The sequence below is a fragment of the Alligator sinensis genome, unplaced genomic scaffold (genome assembly GCF_000455745.1).
Source record: "Alligator sinensis unplaced genomic scaffold, ASM45574v1 scaffold210_2, whole genome shotgun sequence".
NCBI classification, from domain to species: Eukaryota; Metazoa; Chordata; order Crocodylia; family Alligatoridae; genus Alligator; species Alligator sinensis.
The window spans coordinates 217,848-233,991 of record NW_005841946.1 but is presented as its reverse complement, the minus strand read 5'-3'; the positions used below and the strand labels follow the sequence as shown (position 1 = coordinate 233,991).

The following is a 16,144-nucleotide window of genomic DNA, read 5'->3' as shown; positions in this document are numbered from 1 at the left end:
ACCGCATTTCCCTGAATCCTTGCAGGTGACACAATGCAGCCTCGAAATGTGAAACAGTCATGGACAGTGGTGGTTTTTCTTTTAAGCAAATTTAATTCCTCCCTCCTATGTGCACAAATGAGCCTAATGCCTTGGAAATAGTAAAACAAAGTTTCCTAGGGTCGTTCATCCCTTTGTGTGTGTAAGGTGTCCGAGTACCTCCTGCTCTAAGAATCGAGCACACTGAAAACATTTCAGAGGACTCAGCATCTCACAAGGCAAGGGCTGTATTTTGTAAAGATTATGGGTGAATTAATGTGGTAAACAGCCCGGGAGAGACTGGCTCTGGCACAACACACTAAAAATAAAAGTAATCTGCAGGGAAGCAAGAGGTGGTACAAAGAGACCTGAGAAATGCTAGGCAGCAGGTACGTGTGCAAGGAGGCCATTTCCTTGAACACAAGGCCACACACCTTCTAGTTTCCTTGGATGGCACTTGGGATGGAAGGCCTAATCCAGGGCTTCTTAGAATTAAAATGGTACCCAGAAATGAAGTATCCAACTCCTACCAGTGGTGTGCCACCACCACTGAGGATGATCTGATGGACGTCTGTGCACAGCATCGATCAGAACGTGGTTGAGTATGTGATTCTGACATTTCTACTGCTATAAAACTTTCCTTAAAGTTACTGGATTTTCTGCAGCGTATTTAAAACTCTAAAAAAAGGATTCTGCAGTAGGTCATCAGGTCTTGCCAACAAAGAAAGGCCATTACAAAAAGTGCTGGAACTCAGATTACTAGTACTATATTTAAGAACAGCTCTAGTTAAGTATCATTCTGTTTCGTGAGGTAGCTAAAAATAAACTGGAATGTTGTACGAGCATTTTGAAACGCACATAAAAATTCGGTCTTTAGGACACTTAACTGATCCTTCATCTACTGACAAGTTTCTCAACAATCGCTTCACTCTTTCACTTTCACTAACTCAAAGGCTGTGCCAGAGGAACAGCATGACTACAAGCACTATTTATACGGGCTTTCAGAAATGCTTGTTCAGTCTTCTAGGTAGTCTATGCCGCTGTTTAAGGAGGACAGTCACTTACCAAGTGGCAAAAAGGCAAGGCGGTTTCCAGCCATAGACAGCTCGTTGAGGCTGGGGAGCTGGCAGAGGTGGCGGGGTACACACCACAGGTGATTCCGGTCTGCGGTCAAGTACTGCAGCGAAAGACACATGTGTAGCCTCTCCGGCAAAGTTATCAAGCGGTTGGTTGAAATGTCCAGTGTCTGCAGCTCTCTCAGGTCTCCGACTTCTACAATCAGAACATCAAACATTGAAACACTGCGTTTCCAAACGAGAGGACAAAACCCCCTAAGCTAAATGGGTCACAAATATTTTATCTCCCATGTTCAGATCTTTCATGCATGTGGCAGGATCTACTTTTCTTCCTAGACAACTCCATTCTGAGGCCTGCCCAGCCACTCACCTCCCTCATGAACCCTAGCACTTGTTTTCAATGCCAGGTCCCATCGCGCACACCTTTTCTTACTACATGCCTATATAGATTATTTATTGCATGGGTTCTATAAACTACCAGCCACAAATAATATTAGAAAATGCATTTGTAACATCCTGATAACATGCCAATAACGATTCTTTCAACAGTAAGGTGTCATCACAATATACATTTATTGGAGACAAAAGACAAATTGGTGTCATCCTGACCATTCAAAAAAGAAGCAAACATCCCCCTCCAAAGCACTTGATCTGTAACTAGATTTGAGATTTGAAGCAGGGTCAAGAAAGGCTTGTTTAGGATTTTCTTTTCTCTTCTTCTGATGTATGCTTTTGTGACCACCACCAAAGGAATTTATTTAAATACACACACAGATGGAACAGTACTTAATCTCCCACACTTTAAAGCAAAAACTGAAGTGTGGAAAGTTTTGATTTCTGAGCTGCTGTTTGCTGACGATGCTGCATTCATAGCCCACACGGAGATCATCTTTGAAGCCTCGTTAGTTGCTTTGCTCATGCCTGCCAAGAGTTTGGGCTTACAATCAACATCAAGAGTATCAACGTTATGGGCCAGAACATGGATTTACCTCCAGCGATCAGAGCGGATGTTGTAAGTAAATTTGTGTACCATTGCTCCATTGTTACCAACAAATTTCTGTCATCTGAAGATAAACTGTATCAGCAAAACACCAAGTATCATGAGCAAGGCAAGCAAACAAGTAGGGAACATAGCAAACTGACTGTTGAGACCAAGGTCAAAATATATCATGCTTGTATCATCAACGCTTTTGAATGGCAGCAAATCCTGGACCACATACCCTACAAGCACCTCAACAGCTTTCACCTACATTGCCTTGGCCATATTCTAGAAATTTCCTGGCGGGTCAAAGTTGCCTACTCTGAGGTCTTGGAATGTGTCAATATATCAAGCATCCATTGTCTTCTCAACCAGCATTGACTTCAATGGCTTGGCCATATGCAGCAAGTAGACAATGGCTATATACCCAAGGATGTTTTGTGTGGAGAATTCTTTATAAGACGACGACTATGCAGATATCCTTATCTCCATTTCAAAGATGTTTGAAAGAGATATATGAAGGCAATGAATATTGAGCCAAACGACCGGGAGAAAATTGCTGAGGATCAAAGCACCTGGAAAAAGTCTATTAAGCGTTGAATAAAGGCTTTCGAAGGAAAGAAAAGCTAAACATGTAGAAGAAAGAAGAAATCTAAGGAAAAAACTGGCAACCACATTCAGGACCGTTAGATATAAACTTCACATGTGATAAATGCAGCAGGGACTGTGTAACAGAGAGCCTGGGGCTCTCTATTCCTTTTACAGGAAAAACAGCCCAGCGAGGGAGCACTGCAGGGCAGGCAGGGCACAGCGCTGCAGGCTGCTGGGGCAACAGGGCAAATGAGGCAATTAGCAGGCAGCCAGGGCAGCCTGCTGACCAGAACGGGGCAGAGCCCTGGGAGGATACAAGCCTGAGGCTTAGGCTAGCAAGCTAGTCTCTCCCTGGCTGCTATAGGGTAAAGAGTTCCCAGCAGCAGGGCTCTTGAAGGGACTGTAGTGCTGCACATGGATTCCCGGTGAGGCTCGGGGAGCTCACTAGGATGTAACCCAGGGCTAGGAGGCTATCCCAGTTGAGGGATGAGGGAAAGTTTATGTTATAGTCCAGGGCCTTATGTTTACATTACAGTTACGCTGGTCGCTTGGGTTGGGACTGTAGGTTGGTAAACGGAGGTCCCATTTAGTGCCCGAGGGGCATGCGATTGCCTTGAGCCGTGCCAGTGACTGTTGAGCCCAGAGAGGGGCCTAGTGCCAGACAGGGGTGTGAACAGATGGGGGCAAGTGCCTGAACAGGCCAAATAAGAGCCAGTGCCTCAAAGCCAGGTCTGATACAAGGGGCCCAGGCTAGAAGGCCTAGATGGAGAAAAGGGGCAGAGGCCAAGGAAGCCAAAGCCCTGACAGGAGAACATCATTACTGTAACACCTGTGAGGTAGGGAAGGGTTAGAGCCATGCAATTAGCCCTTAAGGCTTTAGGCGTCCTGCAGGGACATAGTCATAGAGAGGCCCAGCGAGGGGCCTGGGAGCAGTAGAGGCCAGTGGGGGCACAGTTAGACTGGGGCTGTGCAAAGGCCTATGGGTAGCCTCCTTATTTATTATTACATCAAGGCGTGGCAGGTGAGAAGAGAAGACACCTCCTCCTCAGAGGAAAAAAACTGGTCCAAGTTAAATAGTACCAAGGGATTTAATTTCAGTGACTTAATGTAAAATGATACGAAAATAAGAAGACTTAGGTCAGATTTTAGAGTTTCACTTAGGCAGATACGGTTCTTTGGGTAAATGTGATCTCTTTTATTAGACCAACTAAATCACTGAAAAAAAATGTTCTTTGTAAGCTTTTGGATACAAACACTATTCTTCAGACATAGGGATAGTCTGCTGGTGTTTGTGTGCTCTCCTGGGTGGAACAGAAGTGTAAGCAAATAAGCAAAATGAAGGTTGGTGAAAATGCAAATGAATGGCAGGGAAGATCAGAGTGGATGGGAGACGATAGGTGCGAGACAGGTAGGTGGGGGGAGGGAGGGAGGACGGATGTTGACCTGGTCACAGAATGCAGCTGGTAAAATGTAGAGAGGTTACTTGGGGTTACAGGATGGCAGGCAGGTTATAGTGTGCCATAAATCCAATGTCTATATTTAGCCCATGATTTTCTGTATCCAGCAGGTTTATGAAGTGAAGTTTGTGGGCTCGTCTACGAAAGGTATTTTGTAGATTCCCTTTGAGGATTAGAACTGAGAGACTGGAGAGAGGGTTGTTTTCTTGTGAGAAATGTGCACCCACAGGTAATTGGGTATTTTTGTCTTTGATAGACTTTTGGTGTGCATTTATTCTGGTACACAGTTACTGTTTGGTTTCTCCTACGTATTTTCCATCAGGGCATTTTGTGCACTGGATGAGATATATTACATTTCTGGAGCTGCAGCAGTAGGATCCAAGAATGGTGATGGTTCTATTGTGGGGTGTAGTTATTGGAGGAGTGGTGGAGGTGTGTTGGCAGGTTTCACATTTCTTGTCCCTCTATGGTCTGGATCCATTCTGCGTGCTTTGGCCATAGAAAGTTTACTTCTGGTGATGAGGTTGGTGAGGTTCGGTGCTTGTTTAAAAGCTAAGATGAGTGGCTCTGGAAAGATCTCTTTAAGAATTGGTCTTCTTCTAATATGGGTTGCAATTGTTTGAGGATTTTCTATATAGGTTCCAGGGAAGGATGGTAAGTCATAACTAATGGTGTGCGATTCTTGGGGATTTTCTTTTTGTACTGCAGTAATGCTTCACGTGGTATCCAGGCGGCTCTTTCAAAAGTGCAACATCTCTCTCTGGAGGAGCGTCCTTGTTGAGTGAAAGCCTTTTTGAGATTTGCAAGGTGATGACTGCGGTGTTCTTGGTGCTAATTTGGTGGCATTGGGGGGCTTGACTGTATATTACAGCTTTCTTAGTGTGGGGGTGATTGCTGGTTCTCTGTTTCACTTAGACACTAATATGAACAGCAAATTTTAGGAGAACCAATTCCCTCTTTTTCTGAACAAATGCAATCCCATATCTTACCATGATAACTGTACAGGAAAAAAGGGAGACAAGAAAGCTCAAAAGCTGGCCGTGTGGTTTTGCTCTTGCTAGGAGTGTCATGCTACATATTTGTGTATTGTGATATAAGAATATTGGCTTAGAATTGAGCATTTCATTTTCTGCCCTGAAATTTCTATTTACCTTTATCTTTAACTTATATAACACTTATCAGCTGGGCAATAAATTTAAATATGAGCAAAATCAGAAGAGAATGAGTCTAAGTTAAAATATAAGAGAGAGCGAGAGAGAGAGAGAGAGAGAGGAAACAATGCCAAATTTTATGATACTGAGAAATATATGATAATCAGGGCAAAATTAAATTGGATTTAATAATCTGGTCATTGGCACAAGTTAACTAACGCACCAGGTATATCTGTTTCCCAGGTGGAGACATAAGTGAAACTTTGTGTAGTTTTTCCAACTACATCATTTGAGACTGCAGAATGACCATTCCACCTATTGAGGAAGTTTTAACTTAAAGAATCTTGCAAGTATTCACAACTTGAAGATGCCTGGATCTGCCTACTGTGTTTTTCAAAAAACATTCAGCAATTGTTTTTTGCAGGCAACAGCAAGGGACTTAACTAGGGACCAACTTTGGCTCACACAGGTAGTGCCAATTACTACAAAACCAAGGGGTTTGCCGGGCCAGGAACACCACTTTTTCTTCTCCCAGTGCTGGCTGTCAAACGTATTTAGAACCTTCTGAAAGTGCCTGATATTTTTTTTTTTTAACGTAAACTAATGTTATGTCTGACAATGCCGTAATCTTTACAAAATAAGGACCATGCCCTGTGAGATGCTGAGTCCCCTAAAATGTTTTCAGTGCACTCGATTCTTAGAGCAAGAGGTACGCAGGCACCTCCCACACACACAGGGGGATGACTTTATCCTAGGCTGAACGAAGCCACCACTGGCAAGAACATGATCGGCTCTCAATAAGATTTCTCAAGATCCAATACACCTATAGGGACAAAAAAAGGATAAAAACAATTTACTACGCTGCCACCCAGAGGTTTCTGATCATGACAATCAAGGTGATACTATTTCTGTTAAACCTAAACAAGAATCCATTGTGCCCTTATGATCCCTCTGCAGCAGCAGCAGCAGCAGGAAAACTACCTATTCCCTGAGCTCTGCCGGCATCTTTTCTGAGGACTGGAGCTGAACAAGTAAACAAAGAGCTCTCTTAATTTCAAGCTCGGTTAGACACAACGGGGAAGGAAGGGGGGAGGCAGGGGACAATGTGCACCAAATGGGAAAGGACAAATTGCTAAAAATGCTGTTGACTAGATTCTGAGACAACACCTAAGTCAACGATGCACGAGTGAGATGGGAAATAGCAACATCATAATAATCCAATACATTGGGCTTTGATCTTGGGAAAGGTTCCTACAGAACCAACAGCAAGCTATAACCTTAAAGTTACAAATTCCTTCTTCTTTAAAAACATTAATTTTCAACTGAGGACAATCCCTGAGGCATGTGTATTGATGAGCTGACAAACCCATCCCAATAAAATACTTGGCACGCTCCTTTTATAAAACGGTATTGTGAGCAGAAGCAGTGCCTATGTGGAAGTGCCTGTGCTCCTTAAAACCATTTGCTTACTTCAAAATTCATTTGCTTATAACATCACTTCAATGTTAATAGTGGTAAACAGCTTTAACTGTTTTTTAACTACGCGGAGTAAACACAGGAAAAGTTTGGTTGAGCAAAGTCATTATTGTTAGATAGCTGCACATTTGCAGAAGAACGGTTTCATTTTAAGAGCTCTCTTCTTATGACACACAAGCTAACAAGCCATATGCTTTCAGTGACAGGAAGACAGCCACCTACACAGCCAAACCACTGACCACATACAGTCAAAAACAGGCTTGGCTATTTTCATACCCTAACCTTTTCTTTTGCCACTAAAAACAGTTTTCGAATTCAGCCTAAATCCAAAATCCCTTAAATGTTACGGTTGGCAAAGCTGGCAGCATTTCAAAGGCACTGCTAGAATGATATGCTTCAAATCTAAGAGGAAATGGAAGTATTCTCACTTTATCCCTCATCCAAAAAACACACACTGGTCCAAACCTTTACCCCTTCTACCTTAGTTTTCCAATGCAGGCCAGATGTAAACATCAATTTTCAACAAAGCGTACCATATGTTACGAAGGCACTCACCAAGCCCTTGATAAAGTTAAACTTATCCATATTAACAAAAGTTATGTGAAGCTTGAATTATAAAAAGGGGGGTGGGGGTGGGAATTGAGATGAAAACTCATTTCAAAGGAACGTGCTCAGATATTAACTAATGACACTAATAATCGTTTCAATCTTGCGTTAGAAAACAAATGAAGCAGGATCAAACAGCACATAAACAGTTCATAAACGAGTCTTTCAGGTTTTAGCTACCAAGTATCACCCACATCTGGGCTTTAAAAATCCTGCAGCAAGAACTCAAGCAGGAGGCTCAAGCAATGTGTGGTGAAAGAGTTACACGTCTCTTTCTCCCTCTCACTGCTGAAAAGTGGACTTGGAAAAGCTTGGTCTACTGCAGAGCAAACTGCCTGTCAGGGCAATAACTAGGGCAGATCATTCCTTCCCACTGACAGGGGCTTAAAGAAGAGTCTCTGTGACTATTGTTTGTAGATCTTTCAAACCTACATACCATTAGGACCAGAGAAAGAGAAAGCCCCGTGCATCAGTATTAAATGACACTAATGAACAGGGGGGAAATCTGCTAAAATTACAGCAATTTAATTAAACAAATCATCTTAGTCTCTCAAAATTGAAGAAGCTGCTGCCAAGATCAGTATCAAAGAGGATTAGACCAGATGCACAGAATCCAGTGTCAATCCTGGACAGTTCGAATGCTTTTAGTATACCATTCATAGCAAATCCAGATTTAAAATGGTGAAACTCAAGTCAGAAAATGGGTTGTTGAACTTACTATCACACTACAACTCTAGCCAAAGTTTTCAAAAGTTAGTACCTGCAGTTTGACAACTTCATACATATCTGGCCTAACTTCTGAGATGACAGAAGTGGGTGCTTGCTTCTTTTGAAAAAGAGGTAATAATTTATGGTAGATGCCTACGTACAGAAGATCACACCAATGACTGACTTCGAGGTTCAAAACTTTTGGTCTCACTGAACAATTAAAATATTCAATAAGATTTCTTTTTTAAAAGAAGAGATGTAGTAATGATAATGCTCAGATCTGCAGGACAAGAAAATGCAGGAGGGAAAAGAGAAATGAGGACTCAAGTGTTGGACTAATATCAGAACAGAAAGAGATGCATTCTCCTGAGCTATAACAATATCTGTAATACCCCTCTGATGAATAAAAGTAAAAAAAACAGATGTGATGGCAGGAAAGACGAGGCAGATTTTGGTACAAGCCTTACAAGTTGCACAGAAGTGGGAAATTTAACTGCATCTTTAGTTCCAATAAATATATTCTTGGGGAGGCGTCCATACTGACAAAGTAGCAAAGAAAAAACCAACACTGGATTGTGTGCATGTAGAAACACAATTTTGAAGAGAAGAAATGTAACAGTGGAAAATTCATTGAGCCAGCAGTAACATGGACTTTCAAACTGGGACTGATGTTTGGTTAACAGAACAAAGTTTCTGGCCTTTAACAAATCAAAAAAATATAAAACTATAAAAATAATTCAGATATAATAGGCTACTAAAAGGGTACATTTATCCTGGAGAATGAAACCATGTTCTTCAGCCTTCCCTGTGCCTCCAAGGCCTGACTGTTCAGTGGCACGAGCACAGATTGGTACTTGACTCTGATTAGGTTTTATATGTGGTATCGCACAACTTAATTAAATTAATGCTGTTGTTCTCTATCAATCCTGAAACGTAGCTATCATAACCATTTTTGATCAACGGATGATCTAAAAATGATCACTGTGGCTTCACAGACTAACTACTCACCTTGCTATCTTTCTAAAAGATTAAGAGGAAAACATACTGTCACTAACTGAACAACACACCAAAAGCCACCAAAATAGGTTTTTGCCTCTTTCAACTGCAGAACTGCAAAAGAATGAACATTCATGTAATGTTAAAAAAAATGAGATTGAATTCTTCAAAACACTGCCTGGAAATTTCAGAAAATCCTTAATTCTGGATAAACTAACTCGAGACAATTCAGGTTATTCTGGGATTTAAGTACATGAAGAAAGAGTTTCCCCTCCCCTCTTCCAACCAAATGCTTTATTTCTCATTTGAGTTGCTTTATTAAATGCTGGTTTTTTTAGAATTCATTTCCTTGTTTTTGTGATTTGTTAAAAAGAGAAATCCCATCTGGTTTCCTGCAGCTTTTGCTGCTCACACACTTGCCAAAGGCAAGTCAAAGTTCCTTGAACTGCAAGAGGGATGCAGACCCAACATCTGCATTGAAAAATACCTGAACCAGTTTCACACCATTTTTTAAATCCATTTCACCTTCTCATGGCTGGCCTAAGCCCAAAGCTTTACCTGAAGGGAATACAAGACTTCTCAGCAACAGCAAATCAGGGGTGGTCCTGGAAAGTTGCAGTAAGTGCTACCAGTGGCTAATAAAATACAGTGTCTGAACAACTTTCTGCCAACTTTCTTCAGTGTATGAGGACCAGGTATGTTTCCTTATCATAGCAGCATGGAGAAATCTGCTTTTTTACAGCAAACTGCATTGCAATAAGAAACAGTTGTTTAAAAGTTTTCCCATTTATGAATATTATTCATTGTTCCCTTTTCAACATTTAGTAAGCTTCCTCCATGCATCCGAATTTGAAACATCTTATCGTTTACTAGCTTAATTCTGTATTTTTCATGAAGCATGATACATACACATGGAAATCACTTAGATGTTGGAGTGGAAAGTTCTATTTAGATCAGACCTAGGCTTTCAAGAGAACTTTTAAAACAGTTTTTAGTTAAATGGCCTAACCAGAAGTTCCCATTCTGGAGCTTTAAATATTTAAAGTTTCCTAGCATAAAGTTCTGTGCTGTCTTCAAATAAGTGAAGTTTGACACTAGTGAAGGATGGTATCATTAGGTTTGAGAGAGAAAGAAAGAATCACATTTATATTCTATCACTGCTGTTATGCAGAACTTTTTTGTATTCTTTTTATTATCAGTTTAAGAAATTTAAAAAGTTCCAAGTTTCTTGTCGGCAAGAGAAACTTATGCCAAGATGACCTTTTTCTCTGCATTCTCTCTCTGTAGTCTCACATTTGGCATACCTCTAGCTAAAAAATAAATAAAAAAATGAAGACACAGGAAAAGTCTTCCAGAGGAAAAGTACAGGTTGTAATAGTGCAGAAACTAATTCAGAGATGATGTAGCCTCCTAGCAAGGTTTTGAGCTGAGCTTAAAAGTATTTCAAGGAGGATTCTCTCTATCCCAAGTCATCACATTTGTGTCCATCATTTTTAAATGATACTTAGGCTTCTATTTCCCCGAAAAAATTTTCAGCCCAAGGAATGGGAAGAAACCACATCTTTTTATAGGAAGGCTTGTTGCAGTGAATTACTGTTTGGTGTAGGGATATGTAATGGTATCAAATCCTCTGCCAAATCCCACGTTCACCTCTTTTCAGCACCGAGTCATAGTCTCACACCACATTAAACATTTAAAAATTGGGAATGAACAAACAGGCCTACAAATAAAGCAAACCATTATACATACACTTACAGTATGCACACTGTAAGCATGCCATGCCTTTTCCATCTTCATTTGACTGTTAGCCTGTCTTTATGTGTCAAACACTAATTTAAAACCAAAACTTGTTCACATTCCCAGTAAAGACAGTAGATTACTGAGGGCAGCAAGACTATTTTTAAGCAAAGGTGAGGGACAATTGGCCTTGAAGACCCAATCCTGGAACCATCAACCTCAGCCAAGGGCACAGACTGTAGTTTCAACTTCTAGCAGATGCACATCTCACTGAACACTCATTGCCACATGTAATGCACACTTCAATGAACCGATTCATTTTTAAACCACTGGCAGTCGTGATTCCCCTGCTTTACCTGCAGCAGGTTGGGGTGTTAGGTCTATGTTGTGTCAGAGCTGTGGATAGTTTTATGCAGAGAGTTTAGATTATGGTTGTATGGGATAGTTTGGACAGGGATGATCCTGCCCCTGGAAGGGGGTTGGACTAGACTACCTCTGAAGGTCCCTTCCCAGCCCTATTTCTCTACAGCTCTGAGGGTCAATGATTAACAGCTGGGCTTACTTGTTACCACCCTCATCCTGCAAGTTATTTAGGCACATGCTTAACCTTGGTGGAACAGTTCTTGGCACTGCAAACAGTGCAGACAAATGACTGTGGGATTAGGCCCTGGATGGAGAGCTGTGCAGACAAAGATGATCCTGTCCTTTCCCTGAAATGTGCTACACACCTGTGAGTCAACTCTTCATTGCGGGGTGAACCCTGATGAGCAGCACTTGGGTCTGCCTAGGTCACATGTGAACAGCTGCAACGGTGAGCCATATTTGCCTGGGTTTACACTGATAGGGCACACACCTGCAAGAAGCACTAGGACTTTGATTTTTGCAGTGCAGAAAGCTCAGTTGCCCTATGGTTGCTTCCCAGTGAATTATGAAGAAATCTGTGACTACCAGCATACAAGGGGTTTAGTTTGTGTCCTGGCCACAAAGTAGGTGGGGTACCAACCTAAATGTAAGCAGGACTCAAATTTGGCTATGCCACAGAACAGCCAGCCTCCCTGAATGAACTGTACTACAACAGCTCGGTATACAAATGTGACTTAGGTTAGAAGGAGCAGTCAAATAAAATCCCAAGATAACGGTGCAGCAAAGATGAGCCCAGCGAGGCTCATCTTTGCTGTAGAATTATTCAGAAGGGGGTGCTTGACCTATTAGCTTTTAAAGAAAAATGGAAGTGCGTGCATGCACAGATTTCCAAGCCACACCAAAAATATTTCATAGATTTCATAGGCGTTAGGGCTGGAAGGGACCTCGGAAGATCATCAAGTCCAGCCCCCCGCCCCAGGGGCAGGAATTCAGCAGGGACCACAGGATTCTAGCAAGATAAACATCCAGATGTCTTTTGAAGGCGTTCAGAGTAGGTGCTTGAACCGCCTCCGGCGGCAGTCTATTCCAGACCTTGGGGGCTCAGACAGTAAAGTTCTTCCTTATGTCCAGCCTGAAATGGTAATGGAGGAGTTTGTGACCATTCAACCTTGCCATCCCTTGGGGCGCTCTCCCAGGTGAACAGACGTTCCCCCAGATCCTAGTAAGCACCCCTGATGAACTTACATGTGGCCACCATATCACCCCTGAGCCTGTGCTTTTCCAGGCTGAAGAGTCCCATATTTCTTTTTGTAACAATAGTTCAAGTTATAGATTCACCCATGCTAATTTTTTTAATCATCTAAAAAAAACAACCCCCCCGCAAAAAAACCCCAAAAAACCAAAAAACCCCACCGTTAAAAGCAGCAGAAAATTACAAACAGGAACAGGACTTCCACTATTTTCACAACTGATAGGCCCACTGGAGGACATATGGAGCAAGCCATGCTGTCAATGCTAGACAGTACTACATGCAAGGAAAAGTGGAATAGCTCAGGGCAGGGTGAAGCAGAACAGATATATAAGCAGCAGACAGGGAAGCCAGGGACTCTGGGGAAGAATAGGGAAGGGAGGAAAGTGCCGTTTATATTTAGGGGCACTGAAGCCCATGACACTGACTGACATTTTTAAAATCATACTGTCCTTTTATTGTATTCTTGTACACTGCCTCGTATGTTGTCCTCTCCCTGTCCTGTTTCCCCCTACTACACTCCATCCTAAGCACTGTTAGTATGCAAATAAAAAAAAGGCTCTAAAATACCCATTTTAATGCACTAGCATTCCAGGGTTTTCGAAAAAGACACTATTTGTTGGGGACAAGAAGAGCCAAGAAAGGGGATCGGGGGGCCAAGTTGTGCCATGCAGCATACTGTTGTACGCCTGTTAGTTCTCTGTGAAAGCATCCTGTTACTAAGAGACTGGAGTAGTTTTGTTGTTGACCGTTCCCTGAGAAACTGTTATTTTTCTGTTCTGGTTAGTCCTGTATGGTAGGACAGAGAGAATAGGAACAAAGGAGGAACAACATATCTGGACCACTGTATCCACACCGGTATATACACAAAGATGGAGATGTGCTCCAGCAGGGCAATATGAGACCTCTTGCACTGGAACAGCCTCCTCTGGCAGTCCGCTTCAATTCATCTCATGTTGCTGAGGTTAGACCGACACAAATGAGATCCACTGCAAAGAATGCATAAATATCAGAAGCCGATGAGGTGGGTGCTGGGGACTGCCTGGCTACTTGGCTCCCCTGCTTTAAGTCACAGATGTGATGAATTTACAAAAGCAGGAACTGCCAGGAAAGGTTGAAGCCATAAGCCCATGATACTTTGGAGAATGGCTCAACAAGCCAGATCCCTGCTGGGGTTAGAAAGCCTCATAACACTTTGAGACCAAATTATTTATAGTAAATTGTGTTGCTATTCTTTTGTCCTCCTGCCAGGCAAGGTTAATTAATTCTAGTCATATTTTTTAACCTTGTTGGGTTTGGAGCATCTTTTCCTTAAAAGACATGAACCACACAAAGACACTATACACAGCTGTTTGGTCTGTAACAAACAGCATCAGGGCAAAGTCTCTGTCACTACTGAAGATTTTAAAGTAAACCAAGAAAAGACCCATCTGCTGCAATGTCGCTATCCACTGACTGGGGTGGGGGCAAACAGAAAGGACTCATTTCTTCTCTTGCATAGATTTTCTGAAAAGATGAAATCGCATCCCACAGCTAACATCACATGTAAAAGGACAGGGCTGCCTTTCCATTTTGTAAATAAAGCTATGCGCCAAACCCAGCAAAATTGTGCCTGTCCATGTTGAATTTGGCAGATGTTAAGTGTGCCATATTCTGATCCTTCCCTGGAAGGAGAAGATTTTTCTCTACAACAAATCACAACTGTGAGGCCTACAGTATGAAAAAAAAAAAAAAAAAATCAAAGTGTTCTGTAATTTGGAGGTGTACTTGGTAGCCGTGTTGGTCTGAGACAAAAGAAGCACAGCATGATATTAGTAGAGTCCCCATGCTGGTTTTAAAAATATTACAAGGCACTTTCAAGACTAGGATCTTACAATAATGTACAATGAAAACTCAGCTCTTCTGCTGAAGCTTCCATCACCAAATGAACTGAAAAATTGAGTGTTTGAGAGTTTGCAGCTGCTAGCAAATACAGTGGTAATTACAGATACTGGATTAGCCAGATATTCAATCAAAATCATAAAGCAAGGGTTGGAAGGGACTTCAGGAGGTCACCTAGTCCAAACCCCTGCTCAAAGCAAGACCAGCCCCAACTACATCATCCCAGGCAAAGTTTTGTCAAGCCGGGTCTTAAAAACCTCCAAGGATGGAGACTCCACTACCTCTCTGGGTAACCTGTTCCAGGGTTTTAGTACTCTCCTACTGAGAAATTTCTTCCTAATATCTAACCTCAACTTCCTTTGCTGCAACTTGAGCCCACTGCTTCTCGTTCTGTCACCTGCCACCACTGAGAACAGTCCAGCTCCATTTTCTTTCAAACCATCCTTCAGGTACTTGAAGGTTGCTATCAATCCCCTCTCAGTCTTCTCTTCTCCTGACTAAGAGTCTCCTTCTCTAGACTATATAAGCACAGTTCCTACCGCCTCTCCTCACAAGTCATGTCCCCCACCCCCCAACCATTTTCAATGCCCTCTGCTGGACTCTCTCCAATTTGTCCACATCCTTACTGTAGTGGGAGCCCAGAACTGAACACAGGATGCCAGATGTAGCCTCGCCAGTGCTGTAGAGAGGAATAATCACTTTCCTTGACCCGCTGGCAACTCTCCTACCAATGCAGTCCAGGATGCCATTAGCCTTCTTGGCAACAAGGGCAACCTGCTGGATCACATTCAGCTTATTGTCCATTGTGACCCCCAGGTCCTTTTCTGCAGAGCTGCTGCCCAGCCAGTCAGCCCCCAGCCTGTACCGGTGCAGGGGATTGTTCTGTCCTAAGTGCAGGATTTTGCACTTGTCCTTGTTGAACCTCATGAGATTTCTTTCGGCCCAATCCTCCAATTTGTCTACATCTCCCTGAATCGTTCAGTGTTCATTCAAGGCAGGTCCTGTCAGACCAACCTGATGGCCTTCTATGACCAGGTCACAAAATCCTTGGATGCAGGTGTCGCGGTAGACATAGTCTTTCTGGACTTTAGGTAGGCCTTGGACACTGTCTCTCACCCCATTCTCATTAAGAAATTAGGTGACTGAGGCGTCAATGCCTACACAGTCAGATGGGTTGCAAATTGGCTGGAGGGTTGCACCCAGAGAGCAGTGGTGGACAGGTCTTTTTTGACCTGGAGGGATGTGGGCAGTGGGGTCCCCCAGGGCTCGGTCCGCAGGCCTGCACTGTTCAACATCTTCATCAGCGACTTGGACGAGGGGGTGAAAAACACCTTGTTCAAATTCGCGGATGACACTAAGATGTGGGGAGAAGAGGGCACACTGGAGGAGAGGGACAGGCTGCAACTAAATCTAGACAAGTTACAGGGGTGGGTGGATGAGAACAGGATGGGATTCAACACTGACAAGCGCAAGGTACTGTACCTTGGGAGGATGAACCAGCAGCATACTTACAGGCTGGGGAACTCCCTTCTCATCAGCACAGAGGCAGAAAATGATCTTGGAGTCATTACTGACTCCAAGACAAAAATGGGCTGCCAATGTGGGGACACAGTCAAGAAGGCTAACCGTACCTTGTCATGCATCCACAGATGCATCACGAGCAGGTCCAGGGAGGTGATCCTCCCCCTCCATGTGACACTGGTCAGGCCGCAGTTGGAGTACTGCATCCAGTTCTATACTTCAGAAGGGATGTGGACAGCATCGAGAGGGTCCAGAGGAGGACCCTGATCGCATGATCAGGGGGCAGCAGGGCAGGTCATACGAGCAGAGGCTACCGGACCTGAAGCTGTTCACGC

The 16,144-nt window shown here is 42.9% G+C and overlaps 1 protein-coding gene across 6 annotated transcripts in view; it reads right to left on the bottom strand.

Annotated features, from left to right (window-relative positions):
• LRRC28 (leucine rich repeat containing 28) overlaps positions 1-16,144 on the bottom strand; it is a 79,916-nt gene that overhangs the window by 26,013 nt on the left and 37,759 nt on the right. For all 6 annotated transcript variants that reach the window (XM_025199557.1, XM_006020057.3, XM_006020058.3 and 3 more), the window contains one exon: positions 1,084-1,290. In XM_025199557.1, the coding sequence (XP_025055342.1) occupies positions 1,084-1,290 (207 nt within the window). The remainder of the gene's footprint in view (positions 1-1,083; positions 1,291-16,144) is intronic.